This window comes from Hemitrygon akajei, chromosome 15 (assembly GCF_048418815.1).
Source record: "Hemitrygon akajei chromosome 15, sHemAka1.3, whole genome shotgun sequence".
Classification (NCBI taxonomy): Eukaryota; Metazoa; Chordata; class Chondrichthyes; order Myliobatiformes; family Dasyatidae; genus Hemitrygon; species Hemitrygon akajei.
In genome coordinates, this window is record NC_133138.1 from 41,299,466 (window position 1) to 41,320,572 (window position 21,107).

The window sequence follows — 21,107 nt, forward strand, 5'->3', positions numbered from 1 at the left end:
GGATGTCAGAGGTAGGATTTTCACATAGAGAGTGGTGGGTGTGTGGAATGTGCTGTCAAGTGTGGTGGTAGATATATTAGGGGCATTTAAGAAACACTTAGTTTCTTAAATGGGATGATAGAAAAATGGAAGACTGTGTAGGAGGGAAGAGTTAGATTGATCTTAGAGTAGGTTAAAGGTTGGCACAACAACTTGGGCCAAAGGGTACTGTACCATGCTGCACTGATCTATGTTTTATATCACTGGACAATAATTTTTTTCCAAAAGGGCTGCTTCCTCAGAATTCTTTTCATTTATGAAAGACTTCTTGAAGCTGAACACAATTATAATTTCAGACTACTTGTGTAATATAAGAATCTGGAGAAACAAGAAATTAAATTTTATAGACTATAATGTGTTTAAACGCATACTGGTGCTGACACTTTGCAATAGTTCAATTAAGCTAAAAATGTTTGGTTGATGATTTTTGTTTGTACTCAGTGTCTGCGGCTTCTCGCTTTAGTGTCCAACAATAATCTGCCAGCATTGTTGAATTCCAGTTGCCTTGGTATCACTTTACCATGACCACAATGTCCAGGTGAAACCTTCCACCATGCTCGTCACTGACAGCACCAAGATTTGCAGGGCAGAAGTCTAAATGGGATTGCAGAAAATGAATCTTTTTCCACTTCATGGTTTTGTATGCTTGAAGCATGTTGTCAACCAGCTGCATGTAGTCTGGTACTTTGTCGCTGCCAAGAAAATTTTAAACAACATTTTTGAATGTCTTCCTTGCGATTTTCTCCAGTCCCACTAGAATTGCCTGTCATTGATGACCTGTTTGATTTGTGGAACAACAAAAATGCCTTCCTTAATCTTGGCATCAGTTATTCTGATTTGAGTTATGAGCTGAATTAACGTATAGACAATTATGAAAAAATACTGCATGGTAGGGTGATTTTCATGACCAGCCTCCCAAAACCTATGAGATACCCCCTAGAGTATTCAGGAAGCAAAATCATTGTTGTCCAGTGTATTCTATGTGTTATGTGTCCAGACTGCTGACCAGACACAAAGTCATGTGTTGACTGTGCCCATCTTCTCCCAGCAGGTCACAGATCCCAGAAATCTCCCATTGGAAGACCGGCATTGCTCCATACAGTCACCATGTGTGCTCCTTCAAAGATACAGTCAGGAAAAGGATAAAATCAGGCAGATGAAGCAGGAGCTGAGAGATCAGGTTGCAGAATCTCTCAAAGGTGAGAGAAAGCCCCACAGCACCGACAGGTTTAGCACATAAAATTCATATCTGTATTCTGAACTTTAATTTTATATAATTCTTTATTCTGTATAATTGTTGAAAGTTGTCATTTTTTGTTACACCTTGCACCAACACACCACAGCAAATTCCTCATACACATATACACTCAGTGGCCACTTTATTAGGTACACCTGTACACCTGCTCGTTAATGCAAATATCTAATTAGCCAATCATGTGGCAGCAACTCAATGCATAAAAGCATGCAGACATGGTTAAGAGGTTCAGTTGTTGAACATCAGAATGAGGAAAAAATGTAATCTAAGTGACTTTGAGTATGAAATGATTGTTGGCGCCAGACAGGGTGGTTTGAGTATCTCAGGAACTGCTGATCTCCTGGAATTTTCACACACAGCAGTCTCTGGAGTTTACAGAGAATGGTGCAAGAAACAAAAAACATCCAGTGAGCAGCAGTTCTAAGGGTGAAAGTGTCTTGTTAATGAGAGAGGTCAGAGGGCAATGGCCAGACTGGTCCGAGCTGACAGGAAGGTGACAGTAACTCAAACAATCTCACGTTACAACAGTGGTGTGCAGCAGAGCAATTCCAAATGCACAACACATAGAACCTTGAAGTGGATGGGCTACAGCAGCAGAAGACCATAAGATATAGGAGCAGAAGTAGGCCATTCGGCCCATTGAGTGTACTCCGCCATTCAACCGTGGGCTGATCCAATTCTTCCAGACATCCCCACTCCTCTGCCTTCTCTCCATACCCTTTGATGCCCTGGCTAATCAAGAACCTATCTATCTCTGCCTTAAATACACCCAATGACTTGGCCTCCACAGCCACTCGTAGCAATAAGTTCCACAGATTTACCACCCTCTGACTAAAGTAATTTCTCTGCATCTCTGTTCTAAATGGACATCCTTCAATCCTGAAGTCATGCCCTCTTGTCCTAGACTCCCCTACCATGGGAAATAACTTTGCCATATCTAATCTGTTCAGGACTTTTTCTATGAGATCCCCCCCTCATTCTCCTGAACTCCAGGGAATACACCCAAGAGCTGCCAAACGTTCCTCATATGGTAACCCTTTCATTCCTGGAATCATTCTCGTAAATCTTCTCTGAACTCTCTCCCATGTCAGTATATCCTTTCTAAAATAACGAGCCCAAAGCTGCACAACATACTCCAAGTGTGGTCTCATGAGTGCCTTATGGAGCCTCAACATCACATCCCTGCTCTTATATTCTGTACCTCTAAAAATGAATGCCAACATTGCATTCGCCTTCTTCACAACCGACTCAACCTGGAGGTTAACCTTTATGGTATCCTGCCCAAGGATTCCCAAGTCCATTTGCATCTCTGCATCTCTCCCCATCTAAATAGTCTGCCTGTTTATTTCTTCCCCCAAAGTGCATGACCATACACTTTCGAACATTGTATTTCATTTGCCACTTCTTTGCCCATTCCCATAAACTATCTAAATCTCTCTGCAGGCTCTCTGTTTCCTGAACACTAACTGCTCCTCCACCTATCTTTGTATCATCAGCAAATTTAGCCACAAATCCATTAATCCCATAGTCCAATTCATTGACATACATCATAAAAAGCAGCAGTCCCAATACCGACACCTGTGGAATTTCATTGGTAACTGGCAGCCAGCCAGAATAGGATCCCTTTATTCCCACTCTCTGTTTTCTGCCATCAGCCAATGCTCCACCCATGCTAGTAACTTCCCTGTAATTCCATGGGCTCTTATCTTGCTCAGCAGCCTCATGTGCGACACTTTGTCAAAAGCCTTTTGAAAATCCAAGTACACCACGTCTACTGCATCTCCTTTGTCTTCCCTGCTTGTAATTTCCTCAAAAAAAAAATGCAGTAGGTTTGTAAGGCAGGATTGTCCTTTCAGGAAACCATGCTGGCTTTGGCCTATCTTGTCATGTGCCTCCAGGTACGCTATAATCTCGTCCCTAACAATCGATTCCAACAACTTCCCAACCATTGATGTCAGGCTAACAGGTCTATAGTTTCCTTTCTGCTGGCTCCCACCCTTCTTAAATAGCGGAGTAACATTTGCAATTTTCCAGTCATCCACTACAAAGCCAGAATACAGGTATATCGACCCTTGAAAGATCTTTGTTAATGCATTGTCCGCAATCTCTCCAGCTACATCCTTCAAAACCTGAGGGTATATTCCATCAGGTCCAGGAGATTTATCCACCTTCAGACCATTAAGCTTCTTGAGCACCTTCTCAGTCATAATTTTCACTGCACATACTTCACTTCCTTGGCACTCTTGAATGTCTGGTATACTGCAGATGTCTTCCACTGTGAAGACTGATGTAAATTATACATTCAGTTTGGCTGACATCTCTGCATCTCTCATTACAATATCTCCAGCATCATTTTGTATTGGTCCGAAATCTACCCTCAACTCTCTTTTACCCTTTATATTTTTAATCTTAAATAAGTTTTTAGTATCTTCTTTGATATTAGTTGCCAGCTTCCTTTCATAATTCATCTTTTCCTTCCTAATGACCTTCTTAGTTTCCTTGTGCAAGTTTTTAAATGCTTCCCAATCTTCTATCTTCCCAATAGCTCTGACTTCCTTGTATGCCCTCTCTTTTGCTTTTACTTTGGCTCTGACTTCACTTGTCAGCCATGGTAGTGTCCTCCTTCCATTCAAAAATTTCAAAAAATTTGGAATATATCTGTCTTACACTTCCCTCATTTTTTGCAGAAACTCCATCCATTGCTCCTCTGCTGTCCTTCCTGCTAGTGTCTCTTTCCAGTAAACACTGACCAGTTCCCCTCACATGCCATTGTAATTTCCTTTATTCCACTGAAATACCGACACATTGGATTTTAGTTTCTCCTTCTCAAATTTCAAAGTGAACTCAATCATATTGTGATCATTTTTCCCCAAGGGTTCCTCAACCTTAAGCTCTCTTATCACCTCCGGATCATTGCACAACACCCAATCCAGCACAGCCGATCCCCTAGTGGGCTCAAAACAAGCTGTTCTAAAAAGTGATCCCTTAGACATTCTACAAATTCTCTCTCTCGAGGTCCAGTATTGGCCTGCTTTTCCCAATCCACTTTCATGTTAAAATCCGCAATGATTATTATGACATTTCTCTTCTGGCACACTGTTTCTATCTCCTTCTGTAATTTGTAATCCACATCCCGGCTGCTCTGCTGTTTCATATATATATATACAAGATTACTGAAATATTATTGAAATATTAAATAAACAAAGAGGAGTTCAGGTAGACACTATGTCACCAAACACTTTTTGCAGTGTTAGTGGAGGGCATTTGAACTGGTTGCATTACTATCTGGTGTGGAAGGTCCACTTCAGAAAGTTTTGGAAAAAGCTGCAGAAAGTTGTAAACTCGTCCAGCTCCATCATAGGCACTAGTCTCCCCAACAATGAGGACATCCTCAAAAGGCAATACTCCATCATGAAGGACTTCCCGTCCTCCCATCACCCAGGACATGCCCTCTTCTCATTGCTACCATCAGGGAGATGGTACAGGAGCCTGAAGACACCCACTCAATGATTCAGGAACAGCTTATTCCCCTCTGCCATAGATATGTGTATATATGTATAATTTATAGGTTGTAAAAATAAATATTCTGTACTGCAATGTACTGCTGCTGCAGAGCAACACAACATTTGCCAGTGATATTAAACCTGATTCTGAAGTCATTCCATTTGTTTACATTCTTCCCATTAACTGTTTGGGGAAAGCCGGGAGCAGGAGTACGGATGCGAAGGCGGCCCTGCTCAGCAACATGCAGCAGTTAAGGGAGAGGCTGCAGGTGGAGACAGAGCATTTTCAGCACGTCAGGGAGGAACTGGAGTCGCTGGAGAGCGTGGCCGAACTCAGCCAGGTGTGTGTCACTCACCATCGACAATCATTCCGTCTATGCTCTGGGGTCAGTTAACTCGGCTACATAATTCGCATGCTTGCTTTATTTGCTTTCGAGCTGGTGTGGAAAGAAAGAGAGAGATCAGCTTCATTTGTCAATTGTACATCGAGGAACATAATGAAATGCTTCGTTTGCCTCAAACCAATTTCAGCAGGTCAGGCTGAGACCTTTCATCAGGGCCGGAAAGGAAGGGGAAGAAGCCAGACTTAGAAGGTGGGGGAGAGCAAGGAGTACAAGCTGGGAGGTGATAGGTAGAAGAGGCAAAGGGCTGAAGAGAAGGAATCTGATAGGAGAGGAGAGTGGACCATGGGAGAAAATGAAGGAGAAGGGGCATCAGAGGGAGGTGATGGGCAGGTGGGGAGAAGAGGAGGGATGAGAGGAAACCAGAATGGGGAATGGAGAAAGAGATAGAAGGGAGAAGGGGAGTAATTATTAGAAAATGAAACTGTTGTTCATGCTGTCAGATTGGAGGTGCTTGTCCTAGTTTTTACACAGAGGGTGGTGGGTGGGGGTAGAGGCAGATACATCAGGTACATCAAAGAGACGCTGAGACAGGCACATGGATGTTAGAAACACGAACATGGAGGACGATGTAGGAGGGAGGGGTCTGTACTGTGCTGTACTGTTCTGAGTTCCACAGTCATCCTTACCTCATGCTTTGATTTTATCTATGACACACATAAGGACACTGTACCATTGCAATCTGACCTTGACCGACTCTATACAGAGGCACAGGAGAGGAGGACAAGACTGGCTGAAGATAATGCTGCCCTGGTACAACAGGAACTGCTGAGGATGGAGCAGGAGCTGGAGCTCCAACAGGTAGGTGTAACACTCAGGCTCGGCCAGCTCGTGGTCATCTAGGGGAAAACAGCCTCTGGCCCCACCAAACTGAGAATTCACGTTTGTGGGGATGCTGTGTAATGTACTGCCCAGTTACAAACCCACAATATAAAATATCAGACTGTACACCATATGCAATTAAATGACTGAACTTTATGAATCTTAATCTCAATATAGGGTTAGTAATGAAAATTTTAAAAAGGGGCCCATTTCAAGAAAAAGTCAAAAGTTCACATTGGAGCTCACTTAGTAGTCCTTCTTCCTCCATCGGTCTCTTCCGAGCGTTGCCGATCTTCGCCTCTCAGATCCCAGTCCACTCCGTCCGGTGGTCTACCAGCTCTCTCCACATGTGTCTTCCCTCTTCACCTCTCCTCGACAAAAAGACCGCGAAAACACATCCTTCCAGATTCACAAGACAGAGCAACAATCTCCAATTGGCTAACATGCATACCACAGTCTTGTTATCTCCAGCCATAACCCAAACATTGCTGCTACAGAGAAACCATTACCTCAGCAGTGAACATCACAGAGAAGCCATTACCTTAGCCTTAGCAGTGGAACATTACAAAGAAGCCATTACATTAGCAGTGAATTCTTACAGCGTGTTACAAATGATTCACTCCACAAAGGCTATCAGAGAAGATGAGACATTGGTGAGACCACACTTGGTAACGCGTGCTGCTCAGGCCACCGTACCATAGGAAGGATGTCACCACACTGAAACAGGTGCAGAAAATATTCATGAGGGCGATAGATGATCAAACATTACAGCACAGTACAGAACATCATGCCAACTCTTTAACCTACTCTACGATCAATCTAACCCTTTCCTCTTACCTAGCTCTTCATCTCTCTTTCATCCATGTGCCTAACTAACAGCATCTGGAGTGCCCCCTAATGTATCTGCCTCTACCACCACCCCTGGCAGTGTGTTCCACACACCCACTACTCTCTGTAAAAAACATACCCCCCCTATGCTTTGCTCCAGTTGCCTTGAAGTTATTCCCCCCTTGTATTAGCCATTTCCACCCTGGGAAAAAGTCTCTGGCTGTCCACTTTATCTATGCCCCTTATCATCTTATACACCTCTGTCATGTCACTTCTCATCCTCCTTCTCTTCAAAGAGAAAAGTCCCAGTTCACTCAACCTATCCTCATAAGACATGTTTTCTAATACAGGCATCATTCTAGTAAACCTCCTCTGCACCTTCTAAAGCTTCCACATCCTTCTTATAATGAGGTGACACAATATTCCAAGTGTAGTTTGTAGTTTTTTCTTTTAGAACTGAAACATTACTTCATGGCTTTTGAACTCAATCCCCCGTCTAATGAAGGCCGACACACCAAATGCCTCCTTAACCACCCTATCAACTTGATTGGGGCTTTTCTCGTCAATGACCAACACGGTCCGAGTGGGGAGGAAACCGGAGCAAGCAGAGGGAAGCCACACAGTCACGTGGAGAATGTACAAACTCCTTACAGAGAGCAGTGGGAATTGAATCCTGATTGATGATCACTGGCACTGTGAAGTGTTACGCTAGCTGTATGCTACCATGTTGCCTCTAAACATATTCCCCTTCACCTGCCACCCTGCCCTCCTGAAGAAGCATTTTGGGAAGCCTGGGCTAGTGCGAATGGTTCACTCTGCAAACATGATGCAACGTTGATGGAGGTGTAGTGGGGTTGGTGGGGTTGGGGTGTTGGGTGGTTGTTACCTAATGACAATCCCTGATGGATATTGGTAATGTAGAATACTTCAAGTTCAGTTGGCTGGTTCATTGGCAAGACTGAAAGTGGGGGAGCTGTGTGGCCACGGTCGTTGCGCAGAGTAGGCCCTCGTGCTGCGGGGTTGCCTGTTGCGGCCAGCCAGAGGAGAAGATGCCAGAGGCAATGTGGGGAGCAAAGGTGCCTCGGACACGCAGGAATCCGTGCTGGTCCCTCCCGTCGGTGCTGCTGTTCAGTGTTGGCTCAGTGGAAGACAGGCTGGATTGCATTCATCTGTGGCCGCACTGGTGCGAGATGAGGAACTGCTGTGGGCTTTTCCTTGCAGAAACCTGGCTCCAGGACAACATCCCATGTACCATCAATGTACAGACCATGGCACTCAGGGGCTTGTGTGAATTTTTCTTTCGTGACTGTATGTTTTTCTTTAATTGTAATTATATATGCTTTGTGACTGTTGGTACTGTGTGATTTGCACCCTGGTCCCAGAGGAATACTGTCTCGTTTGGTTGTATCCATGTGTATAGTTGAATGACAATTAAACTTGAACTTGAAATGCTGGATGGAGTTTTATGCTTTATTTTATCTTTCCAATTTACAAGAACACCATCAAGGGTGTCCTGACCCAATGCACATGAAAATTGTCAGGCATCTGACTGCAAATTCTTACAAAGAGTTGCAAGGATTGCTGAGAGGATCATCAGGGTCTCTCTTCCGCCCGGCTGAGATAGCTTATCAGGAGGGCTGGGTATGCAGAGCTGTTATCATTGTTAATGATCCCTGCCATCTCTCTTTGACCCCCTACCATCAGGCAGGAGGTACCGTAGCATTAGGACAAGAACTGTTCGGATGGGAAACAGTTTCTTCCCCCAGGCTGCGTGGCTACTGAACTCCCTGTCACCACCCAGGTCTCATTGCGAATGAAGCGCTAGTACGATTGTACTGTTTACTTTTTAACTTGTGTTATAAGTGCACCTTATTGTTTGTTAATTTATTTGTGATAATATCACTTATGAGTCATACTGTATGTACTCCATTGTTCTTGGTCCAGAGGAATGCTGTTTCCTTTGGTGATAAACATTATACAGTTGAATGACAATAAACTCGAGCTTGAATCTCTGTGTAAAGCTGGTCAACGGTCTATTTCAGCAGGCCGGCGGAAGTGGAACCATGACAGAGACGGCGGACGAGGCCGCGAGGCTGAGGAGGGAGCGAGATGTGATGGTTCTACAGCTGGTGGCTCTGAGGAAGGAGAAGCAGGAGGCAGAGAACGACCTGCAAGCAATGCATCGGAAGTACAGAGCAGAACTGGAGGAGCACAAACTGCAGGCTTTGCAGGTCAATGTGGAAAGGAGGAACACAGCCTGGCAAGCTACTCTGAAAGCACAGCCTTAAGACAGGAGCAGGATTTGCAAGAATGTTTCCATGAATGAAAGGGTTAACACACAAGGAGCGTTTAACGGCTCTGGGCCTGTATACACGAGTTTAGAAGGATGAGGGGGGATATCAATGAACCTATCGAATATTGAAAGGCCTAGATAGAATGGATGTGGAGAGGAGGTTTCCAATCACTGGGGAGTCTGGGACCAGAGGCTCAACCTTAGAATAGAGAGTTGTCCCTTTAGAACGGAGATGAGGAGGAATTTCTTTAGCCAGAGGGTGGTGAATCTGTGGAATTCATTGCCATAGGCATCTGTGGAGGACAAATCATTGGGTGTATTTAAAGCAGAGGTTGATAGGTTCTTGATTTGTCAGGCCATCAAAGATTACAGGGAGAAGACTGAAGAATGGGGTGGAGAGGGAAGGTAAATCAGCCATGATGGAATGGTGGAGCAGATGTGTGAATGTGTGGCCTCTGTTATTATGCAGACATGGCCCTCATTCTGCTCCTATGTCTTATAGTTTGATCTTCTAATTAGACCACTTGGGCTTCGAATCTGCTCTGCCATTCCATCATGGCTGATCCATTTCCACTCTTAACCCCATCCTCCTGTATTCAGACGTTGGAGAAATCGAAATTCATGCCATCAGGTTGGAGGCTACCCAGATGGAATATGAGGTGTTGCTCCTCCAACCTGAGTGTGGCCTGATTACATAACTTGTCTAGAGAACAAAATACAAGGTATTTAATAACAGTTTTATAAAAGGATCCATTCTTCTCTCCACCTCCCAGGTCCTGCACGAATTTGAAGAGGCGTCTCGACAGCAGCAGAGCGCATTGGAAGAGCGTTACCGGCGTCTGTTGCAAGAGGCGATTACAGACGCGGTTTACCTCGCGACACAGAAGCACCAACTGGAGCTGGGAATGAAAGAGCTGAGGAGGGGTAAGGGGCTGGTGCAGATGGGATCTGAATGGAGGAGAGTGCAGCTGAGGTTGAGGTTTGGAGTGAGGGAGGTTAAGGTGATTGATGAAGCCAACCTTCAATGTCAAAATCAAGTTTAGACCAAATGATCATAAGGCACAGGAGCACAGTTAGACCATTCAGCCCATCTAGTCTGCTTCACCATTCCATCATGGCTGATTTATTATCCCACTGAATCCCATTCTCCTGCCTTCTCCCCTTAACCTTTGACAACCGGACTAATCAAGAACCTATCAACCTCCACTTTAAATCTACCCAATGACTTGGCCTCCACAGGCATCTATGGTAATGAATTCCACAGATTCACCACCCTCTGGCTAAAATCATTCCTCCTCATCTCTGTTCTAAATGGACGTCTCTCTATTCTGAGGCTGTGCTCTCTGGACCCAGACTCCCCCACTGTAGGAAACATCCTCTCCACATCCACTCTATTGAGGCCTTTCAATATTCGGTAGGTTTCATTGGGATCCCCCCTCATTCTTCTGAACTCCAGTGAGTGCAGGCCCACAGTCATCAAACGCTCCTCGTACGTTAACTCTTTCATTTCCGGGATAATTCTCAAATGCCAGCACATTTTTTAGATAAGGGGCCCAAAACAGCTCACGAACTCCCAAGTGTGATCTGACCAACGCTTTGTTGCCATGTTCTTTCATCCATGTGCTTATCAAAGAGTTTCTTAAATGTCCCTAATGTATCAACATTCAGTTGAATATATCAAAGTAAATCTGGATAATGAGGTCCTAAAAGAGTGCAGTGGAGAAAGAGAGAAAGTAATTTAAATCAGCTAAAATGTAGAACAGCGAGAGATTATTTACACTCTACCGGGAATTCTATAAAAGGGCAGATTACATTAAGTAGGACATCAAAGTCAAAGTAAATTTATTATCAAAGTATGTACATTCCAGGCTGTTTAATGTAATTTCCAGTACACAAGTGTAAAGGAGAAGAAAATAACTGTTACTCTGTATCCAATACAGCATAAATAATGTGAATGCCTGCAAGAAAATGAATCTCAAGGTTGATAATCAGTACACATGACTTTCTACAGAGGCACAGTAGAGAGTATCCTAACAGGTTTGTTAGAGTTGTTGGGGAGGGTTTAAACGACTCTGGCATGGATGGTGAAAAAGCAAAGATAGCATGCAGTCAGACTGTCAGGATGGGCAGGCAGACGATAGGACAATATTGCAGCCAGCAGGGTGTGCTTCAGTGCATTAGGGATGCAGAATCAAAAAGGGTAGCAAATACAGCACTCAAAGTGTTATATTTCAATGCATGGAGTATACGAAATAAGGTGGATGATCTTGTTGCACTTTTACAGACTGTCAGGTATGATGTTGTGGCCATCACTGAATCGTGGCTGAAGGATGGTTGTACTTGGGAGCTGAATGTCTAAGGTTACACGTTATATCGAAGCGATAGGAAGGTAGGCAGAGGGGATGGCACGGCTCTGCTGGTATAAAATGGCATCAAATCAGTAGAAAGATGTGATGTAGGATCAGAATACCTTGAATCCTTGTGGGTTGAGTTAAGAAACTGCAAGTGTAAAATGATCCTGATGGTAGTTATGTAGAGGCCTCCCAGCAGTAGCTGAGATGTGGACCACAGATTACAACGGGAAATAGAAACAGCCTATCAAAGGAGCAACGTTACCATAATCATGGGAGTTTTCAACATGTACGTTGATTGGGAAAATCAGGTTGGCAATGGATCTCAAGTGGGTGAGTTTGTTGAATGCCTACGAGGTGGCTTTTTAGAGCAGGTTGGCGTTGAGCCTACTAGGGGATCAGCTGTACTGGATTGGGTGTTATGTAATGAACTGGAGGTGATTAGGGAGCTTAAGGTAAAAGAGCCCTTTAGGAACCAATGATCACAATATGATTGAGTTTACCTTGAAGTTTGATAGGGAGAAAGTAAAGTCTGACGTAGCAATATTTCAGTGGAGTAAGGGAAATTGTAGTTGAGTGAGAGAGGAGTTGGCTAAAGTAAATTGGAAGAAGCTTCTGGAAGGGATGACAGCAGAGCAGCAATGGCATGTGTTTCTGGGAAAAAACAAGGAAGGTGCAGCACAGATGTATTCCAAAAATGAAGAAATACTCAAATGGCAGAATAGTAAGACTGTGGCTGTCAAGTCAAAGCTGATGTGAAAGAAAAAGAGAGGGCATACAACAAAGCAAAAATTAGCGGGAAGATGGAGGATTGGGAAGCTTTTAAAAAACTACAGAGTGCAACTAAAAGAATCATCAGGATTAAAAAGATGAAATATGAAAGCAAGCTATCAAACATCATCAACATGGATAGTAAAAGTAAAAAATAAAAAAGAGAGGAGAGTGGATATAGAAAATGAGGCTGAAGAAATAATAATGGGGGACAAGGAGATGGCAGATGAACTAAATGAGTATTTTGCTTCAGGCTTCACTGTGGAGGATATTAGCAGTGTGCCAGATGTTGAGGGGTGTGAGGGAAGAGAAGTGGGTGCAGTTACTGTTACAAGGAAGAAGCTGCTCAAAAAGCTGAAAAACCTAAGGGTACATAAGTCACCTGAGCCAGATGAAATGCACCCTAGGGTTCTGAAAGAGGTAGCAGTAGAGATTGTGGAGGAATTAGAAATGATCTTTCAAAAATTATTGGATCCTGGCATGGTGCCAGAGGACTGGAAAATTGCAAATGTTACTCCACTCTTAAAGAAAGGAAGAAGGCAGCAGAAAGGAAATTATAGACCAGTTAGCCTGACCTCAGTGTTTGGGAAGATGTTGGAGTCAATTGTTATGGAGTACTTGGTGACACAGGACAAGATAGGACAAAGTCAGCAGGTTTCCTTCAGGGAAAATATTGCCTGATGAACCTGTTGGAATTCTTTGAGGACATTACAGGTAGGATAGCTAAATGGGAAACAGTGGATGTTGTATATTTCGTCTTTCAGAAGGCCTTTGACAAGATGCCACACAGGAAGCTGCTTACCAAGTTAAGGTCCACGATATTACAGTAAAGTTACTGGCATGGTTAGAGCATTGGCTGATTGGTAGGAGGCAGCAAGTGGGAATAAAAGGACCTTTTTCTGGGTGGCTGCCAGTGATTAGTGATGTTCCGCAGGGGTTGGTGTTGGGACTGCTTCTTATGCTGTATATAAATGATTTAGATGATGGAATACATGGCTTGTTGCCAAGTTTGTAGATGATACGAAGATCGGTGAAAGGGCAGTTAGTGTTAGGAGAATGAGCAAGAAAGTGGCAAATGAAATACAATGATGGAAAATGCATGGTCATACACTTTGGTAGAAGAAATAAACATGCAGACTATTTTCTAAATGGGGAGAAAAAACATAAAACTGAGATGCAATATGACTTGGGAGTCCTTGTGCAGACCACCCTTAAGAATAATTTGCAGATTGAGTTGTTGGTGAGGAAGGCAAATGCAATGTTAGCATTCATTTCAAGAGGTCTAGAGTTCAAGAACAAGGATGTGATGCTGAGTATTTATAAGGTACTGGTGAGGCATCACCTAGAGTATTGGGAACAGTTTTGGGCTCCTCGTCTAAGAAAAAATGTGCTGGCATTGGAGAGAGTTCAGAGGAGGTTCTCAAGAATTATTCCAGGAATGAAAGGATCATCATACGAGGAACATTTGATGCCTCTGGGTCTGTACTCACTGAAACTTAGAAGGGTGAGGGGGGATCTCATTGAATCCTTTCGAATGTTGAAAGGCCTAGACAGAGTAGATGTTTAAAGCATATTTCCCATGTTGGGGGTCTAGGACAAGAGGGCAGAGCCTCAGGATATAGGGGCGTCCATTTACAATAGAGATGTGGAGAAATTTCTTTAGCCGGAGGGTGGTGAATTTGTTGAATTTGTTACCACAGCCAGCTGTGGAGGCCAAGTCACTGGGTGTATTTAAGGTAGAGATTGTTAAGTTCTTGATTGGACAGAGCATCAAAGGTTACAGGGAGAAGGCTGGGGAGTGGGGCTGAGGAGGAGAAAAAAAGGATCGCTCATGATAGAATGGCAGAACAGACTTGACGGGCCAAATGGCCCAATTGTGCTCCTATGTCTTATGGTCTAAGCTGCATTGGACAGGAAAGCTCTGCATCAGATCATTAATTCTTCTCAACTCTTCACCAGCACCAGCCTACCAACCTTCAAGGACCTATATAGAGAAAGGTGCTGGAAAAGGGCCAGTAACAGCATGAAGGATCCCACCCACCCTGCTCATGGACTTTTTGTCCCACTCGCATCAGCGAGGAGGCTACATAGCATCCACGCCAGGACAACCAGACTCAAAAACAGTTACTTTCCCCAAGCAGTGAGGCTGATCAACACCTCCACCCACTAACACACCCCTCCACACCCACAACCACCAATACTTTATCATTTCCTGTCCGTCACCTTATGCGAAGACACTCCTGTGCCTAGTGTCACTTTATGGACATACATACAAACAAACACATATGTATATAAGCTATGCTTTTATGTTTTATTATGTTTTAGTTATTGTGTTCTTTATCTTATTGTGTTTATTTATTTTTTGTCGCTGCATCAGATTCAGAGCATCAATTATTTCACTCTCCTTTACGTTTGTGTACCTCTTAAATCTGAGCCAGCACTTTCTGAAGATATCAATGGTGGGGAGGGTTGTGCCCATGATGGAGCTGGCTGAGTTTATGGCCCTCTGCAACCTTTTGCGATGCTGTGCACTGGTGCCTCCATACCAGACGGTGATGCAACCACAGTATCCTCGATGATACTCTTAACCCTCCTGGTGCAACACACCTAATGCAGGGTCTCAACCTGAAACTTCAACCATCCCATACTCCACTGACCCACCGAGTTCCCACCAACCCACTGAGTTCCACCAGAGGTCTGTTCTTCTCCATATTCTCCTGAGTCTGTGTTCTCTTTACCCTGCAGTGATCACACATCTACGGGATCAACTGTCTGCTACAGGACAGCGGGAAGAGTTGCCACGGTGATGGGAAGAGGAGACAGACCCACCTCACATTGAACGGTTTGACTGATGATTGATGTGCGCATACATCATGTCATTGGATCATCAAGGTTTCAGTTCGGAGAGTTACAGAAACTTTAACAGTATGATCTTCCCATTTCTGGCCTCACTATTACAAGGCACAGGTCGCAATCCCTGGAGGTCCTGTCCTTTAACTTAGCACCAACGCCCTGAACTCACTTTGCAGAACCTCACTTCACTTCCATCCTATAACATTGGTACCAATATGGACCACTACCTCTGGCCACTCACCCTCCAACTTGAGAATGCTGAGGACTCGATCTGAGATGTCCCGGACTCTGGCACCTGGGAATCTCATTCTTGTCCACAGAGCTCCCTCTCTGTTCAGGATGTTCCACGCACCCACTAATCTCTGTCTTAAATACTTTACCTCGGACACCCCGCCCCCTAGTCATTCCTTCAATCACCTTAAATTTATGCCCCCTCACATTAGCCATTCTGCCCTGGGAGAATGTCTCTGACTGTCCACTCCATCACTGCCTCAAGATCCTTTCGCAAGCCTTGATAGTCTTCCTTGCCGTCCACTGTACCCCCAATTTTGGCATTTTTGGCAAACTTGCAGATCCAAATAACAATGAATACAGCACCAAATCCTTTGACACACCACTAGTCATAGTCCTCCAGTCAAAGAGGCTCCAGTCATCTACAATCATTCTCTGATTGCTCCCCCAAAGCTTATGTCTAATCCAATTTACTACCTCATCCAGAATATTAAGTGACTGAACCTTCTTGATCAACGTCCCATGCAAGACCTTGTCAAAGGCCTTGCTGAAGTCCATGTAGATAAACATTCAGTGCCTTGCCTTCATCAACTTTCCTGGTAAAAAAACACTATAAAATAAGATTGGTTAGACATGACCTACCATGCACAAAACTGTGTTGACTATCCCTAATCAGTCCCTGTTTACCCAAATACTTATATATTCAGACCCTTAGAATACCTTCCAATAACTTACCCACTACTGACGTTAAGCCTATAATTTCCTGGCTTATTCTTAAGAGCCTTCCTTTAACAACAGAACAAGATTAGCTATCCCCCATTCCTCTGACACCTAACATTTTAAATACCACTGCTACAGCCTGTTATCCTGTTAGGCTGCTCAAAGGCAGTGGAGCTGGGCCTGTTCCGCACCATGTTGCCAGCAACTACCGTCACCCAAGGAGGAATGTGTCAGAGGTGATGTGTGGTCAATCAAGTGGTGTAAAGAATTGCCTTAGACATTTTCATGTGATCACGGGACCTTGTTTGACATTGGTAATGTCAAATGCTGCAAGTCTGCTTCACTGGTGCATTGGTGAGATCAATGGTGGGGGAGCTGAGTGGTGTGGATTAGACCCTCATGCTGTAGGATTGCCTGCTGCATCTGCCCAGGGATGGCGATGCCAGAGTTGGTGGAGTGGAGGGGGTGCTCTGTGTATTGCACTCTACTGCTGATACATAAAAAAAACAAAGTTCATGACATATGTGAATGATGGTAAACCTGATTCTGATATGGGTCTCTATTGTTCACTGAGAATTGAGAATCGAAGGGGGAAGGAAACAGGAAGCTCCAGAGAGATATTCCGTAATAAACCAATTGTGTGGAATCAAATGACCTTGCCTGGTGTATTAGGGCTGGGTGTGTCTTCACCCCTGTCAGCCTGCATCCCAGCCCTCGTTCTCCGCCACCTGTCCCACTACTCTCCTGTGGCACTCCACCCTCACCATTCTTTTCTCCTGTCAGATTTACAAAGTTGCTTTCCACTCTTTTGGACCGAGATCTCAGATGTTGCTCCAGGATTTGCTGGAGCCACTTTCCCAGGTGTCACAGCTCCAAGTACTCCTGTCACCACTGGGATTACTCTGGCTTTAACCTTCCACATCCTTTCTATCTGCTCTTTCAAACCCTGGTATTTCTCCAGCTTCTCATATTCTTTCTTCCTGATGTTAACTGTCATTTGGGATTGCCATATCAATTCCTATTGCTTTCTTCTGTTCCTTGTCCAATATTACTATGTCTGGGTGGTTGGCCAGTACCTGCTTATCAGTCTGTATTGGGAAGTCCCACAGGATCTTAGCTCTGTCATTCTCCACTGCCTTCCCAGGTGTTTCCCATTTGGACTTGAGAGTGTCCGATCCACACTCAGCACAGATGTTCCTGTACACAATTCCTGCAACTTCAGTGTATGCCGTTCAGTGCATGCTGTCCCTGCCTGCATCTCACACCCTGCTACTACGTGCTGGATGGTTTCAGTGGTTTCCTTGTACAGTCAGCATCATGGGTCTTGTCTGGTGTGATAGACCCCTGCTTCTATTGTCCTTGTGCTCAGCACCTGTTCTTCTGCAGCCATGAGCATCACTGTGCTGTCCCTCTGCCCTGCCATTTCCAGCCATTGGTAGGACTTTCCTATGACAGCCATCTCTGATACCTGGTGATGATACATCCCGTACAGTGGCTTGTCCTGCCATGGCCTCTGGTCCTCTGGCTCTGTTTCACCCACTTCCATTTCCATATCCCCTGCCTGCTGTCTGAGGCATTCTCCTAGCAGGCTGTGCTTAGGGGCCATCTTCCTGATGTACTCATGGATATTTCATATTTCTTCTAGGACTGTGGCCTAGCAATGGCCTAGGACATATATGTCAAACTCAAGGCCCGTGGACCAAATCCGGCCCGCGGTGGAATTATCTTTGGCCTGCGATATAATATCTAATTACTATTAAAGCTTGCCCCAGTAATTGAAGCGCCTATGGCGTATGATATGGCTAATGCTGAGTTTATTCAGGTACCAGGTTTTCAGGGTTTTTAGTGTTTATTCGGCAGTCTTCTTCATAAGAAACGGAATTTGTAAAGTGAAACACTTTGTAGTTATAGCAGAGACTGAGACACATGAGAGCAGGCTGAAAAAACGGAGGCAACGAAAGCTGCGTTCGCACGCGTCCGACTGATCCGGCCCGCATGAAGCTGCATTTTGCTCAATCTGGCCCGTGACCTAAAATGAGTTTGACACCCCTGGCCTAGGACAAGCAATGTGCTGTCTGTTGTTTCGTGGCACCAAGTTGTAACAAGGTAGCAAATTACACAGTATCCACACAAACCGGTGTTTAGAGTGGGAGATTCATCTCAATCTCACGGTATAATGACACCAGAGTGTGTATTCCCTAGACTCACGCAGCCAAGGAGACCAGCGAGGTTTCATGTGTACATTCCCGACTTTTGCACAGTACTGTACATACTAGTCCCTGATACAGTAATGATAGCAACTACAGAACTATATGTGTTATGGGCTATATACGTTTTGTACTCTGAATGATTGTTGGTACTATGTTCTGCACCTTGACCCCAGAGAAACACTATTCATTTAGGTGTTGCAATGTACTGATGACTGACAATTAAACTGGAACTTGCAAAACAAATTCCAATGTATTGAAAAGTCCATTCTAACCAATAGCTGGGTGTGGGTGTGAGGGAATGAAATGACAGATTTATCCAACACTCAGACCATTCACTGATATCCATCCTTGAATTCAACACTCTAAACTCCGTAACCTCTGAGTCATGTGCCAGTTCATAAATCAGAGTAAATAACACTCAGTCTCTAGGCTCTGCTTCATAAAATATCTTGATTTCATAACACATCATCATGTAGATATAGTACTTGTACCAGTTCCAGAATTTTAGAGTGACTGATACCAAAACAGGCAAATGGATTTTCCTTTAAGAAATGTTCCCGAAGTTGTCACTGACAACCTTCAAATAAAATGTTGGGAATCTTGCATTAGCAGCAACTACAACTAAAAACCACTGTCTGCTCTGCTATTCCGGTCTTTGTGAGGAATTACAAACTTAAGTGTCTGGGTGAGAGCAGAACTCCAATTTCCAAAGACCATAGTCTGTTCAGAGCTCCGTGCAAGGAATACAAGGTGAAACTGTTTAGTCCAGCACCATAAACTTTTGTCCTGTTCAGAGGAAGCTGAGTTCTTCAGTGGAAGAGGTCAGGCAAGAGCTCCAAGAACCATCTGTACTGTCACTTTGTCTGTGTGCACCACACTTTCTCTGTAACTGTAACACTATAGTCAGCATTGTTTTCTTTTTTGTACTACCTTCTGTACTAACTTTATGAACTTGTGCTTTGAATCAAACTCAAGAGATTCTGCGGATGTTGGAAATCTTAATAAACACACACAAAATGCTGGAGGAACTCAGCAAGATATTTGGAATATTATGTGCAGTGTTGGGCCCCCTATCTTAGAAAGGATGTGCTGATGTTGGAGAGAGTTCAGAGAAGATTCACTAGGATGACTCTTGGAATGCAGGGACTAACATACGAGGAGCGTTTGTTGGCTTTTGGATTGTATTCATTAGAGTATAGAAGAATGAGAGGGGATCTCATAGAAACATTTCGAATGTTGAAAGGGTTGGACAGAGTAGATGTGGAAAGGCTGTTTCCCTTGGTGGGTGAGTCCAGGACAAGAGGTCACAATCTTAGAATTAGAGGGTACCCATTTAAGACAGAGATGAGGAGAAATTTTTTTAGCCAGAGGGTTGTGGATTTATGGAATTTGTTGCCACATACAGCTGTGGAGGCCCAATCATTGAGGGTGTTTAAGGAGGAGATTGATAGGTATCTAATTAGTCAGGGTATCAAGGGATAGGGGGAAAAAGCCAGAAATTGGAACTAGATGGGAGAATAGTTTAGCTCATGGTGGAGTGGTGGAGCAGACTTGATGGGTCGAATGGCCTACGTCTGCTCCTTTGTCTTGTGATCTTGTGATCTAAAGATGCTGTCTGACTTGAGTTCCTCCAGCATTTTGTATGCATTGTGTAAACATTTTAAAACACCTTTTATAATTTTGTTTACATTGGGAATACATGCTTGTAATTCTATAATTGCACATTTTATTCCATATCCATATTTTAACCTCTAACATTGTTTTGTTATATAATTCTTAATAAATGTTGAATTTTTTTTGCATGTTGCACCAACATACATTAAATTCCTAAAACAATGGATTTTGATTACCGGTAATTGGGCCATTGGTTAATAAGGCAGCCACTTAATTTGGGACAACTCTTAAAGAACAAAAATGGAGAAAATTGCCAGGATTTGCTTTGTTTATTTGGAACATTATGCTGCTTCATTGGGACAGAAGACTGTTACCAAACAGTTTCTAACTAACATCAGTCACGTGCACTTGTGTGGTCGTCAAGACATTACACTGCGCTGAGAGAGAACAGTTAGAAACTGCATCAGTGTGCACTTGTGTTCAAGAAGCAGAGATTTTTGTCACTGATAATCAATGAGAAATAAGCAAGACAATTCAGAACTGTTTTGCTCACCATGGTTTCAGGCTTGGAAGCAGCTGGGAGTAAAAATGAAACGATTTCATTATTTCACCAGGTTCAGAATTATGAAGAATTTGTAGGTATAGTGGAAATTAGTTGGAAGCAGTCATTGATAACATTGTATGAAGGCAGTTCATTATCTGCACTGTGTCCGCATTGCTTTTGCTCATTTACACTCAAGAACGTACACTGGCTGAATTCCTCTGTCAATAACTAATAAGGATGAATACACAGTTTTATAGTACTGTATTTCATTTAAATACATAATTTGTTACTCAGTTAAATGATAGTTTGTACTTTTTCTACCTTTTTGACAATTTCCATGAAACCAGCTAATTGGGCTAGCCATTAAATTGGGCCAAAACATACTGGTCCGGATGTGACCCAATTAACCAGAATGCATTGTAAATGTGAATAAAGTTGACCCTTGATCTGTTCTGCACAGCATACCAAACAAAAAAAAAACTTTTCCCTGTTTCTCGGTACATGTGACAATAATAAAGCAATAAGAGAGACCTATAGTTTCCTCACAGTGGAAACGCTGTTGGCTGAGATTGCAAAAGTGACTGATAAGCTACGGATCAGTTCAGATTTTAGTTAGAATTAATAAGTACAGGTCTATACTGCAGATTCAGAGCACGTTGGACCACAGAAGTT

At 43.6% G+C, this 21,107-nt stretch overlaps 1 protein-coding gene across 1 annotated transcript; it reads left to right on the forward strand.

Moving 5' to 3' along the window:
• Positions 1-1,091: 1,091 nt before the first annotated feature.
• On the forward strand, positions 1,092-19,900 carry golga6l9 (golgin A6 family like 9). The gene is made up of 6 exons (XM_073067423.1): positions 1,092-1,238; positions 4,996-5,138; positions 5,862-5,999; positions 8,891-9,079; positions 9,915-10,065; positions 15,009-19,900. The coding sequence occupies exons 1-6, from the start codon at positions 1,196-1,198 to the stop codon at positions 15,068-15,070; spliced, it is 726 nt and encodes a 241-aa protein (XP_072923524.1). The 5' UTR covers positions 1,092-1,195; the 3' UTR covers positions 15,071-19,900.
• Positions 19,901-21,107: the final 1,207 nt, after the last annotated feature.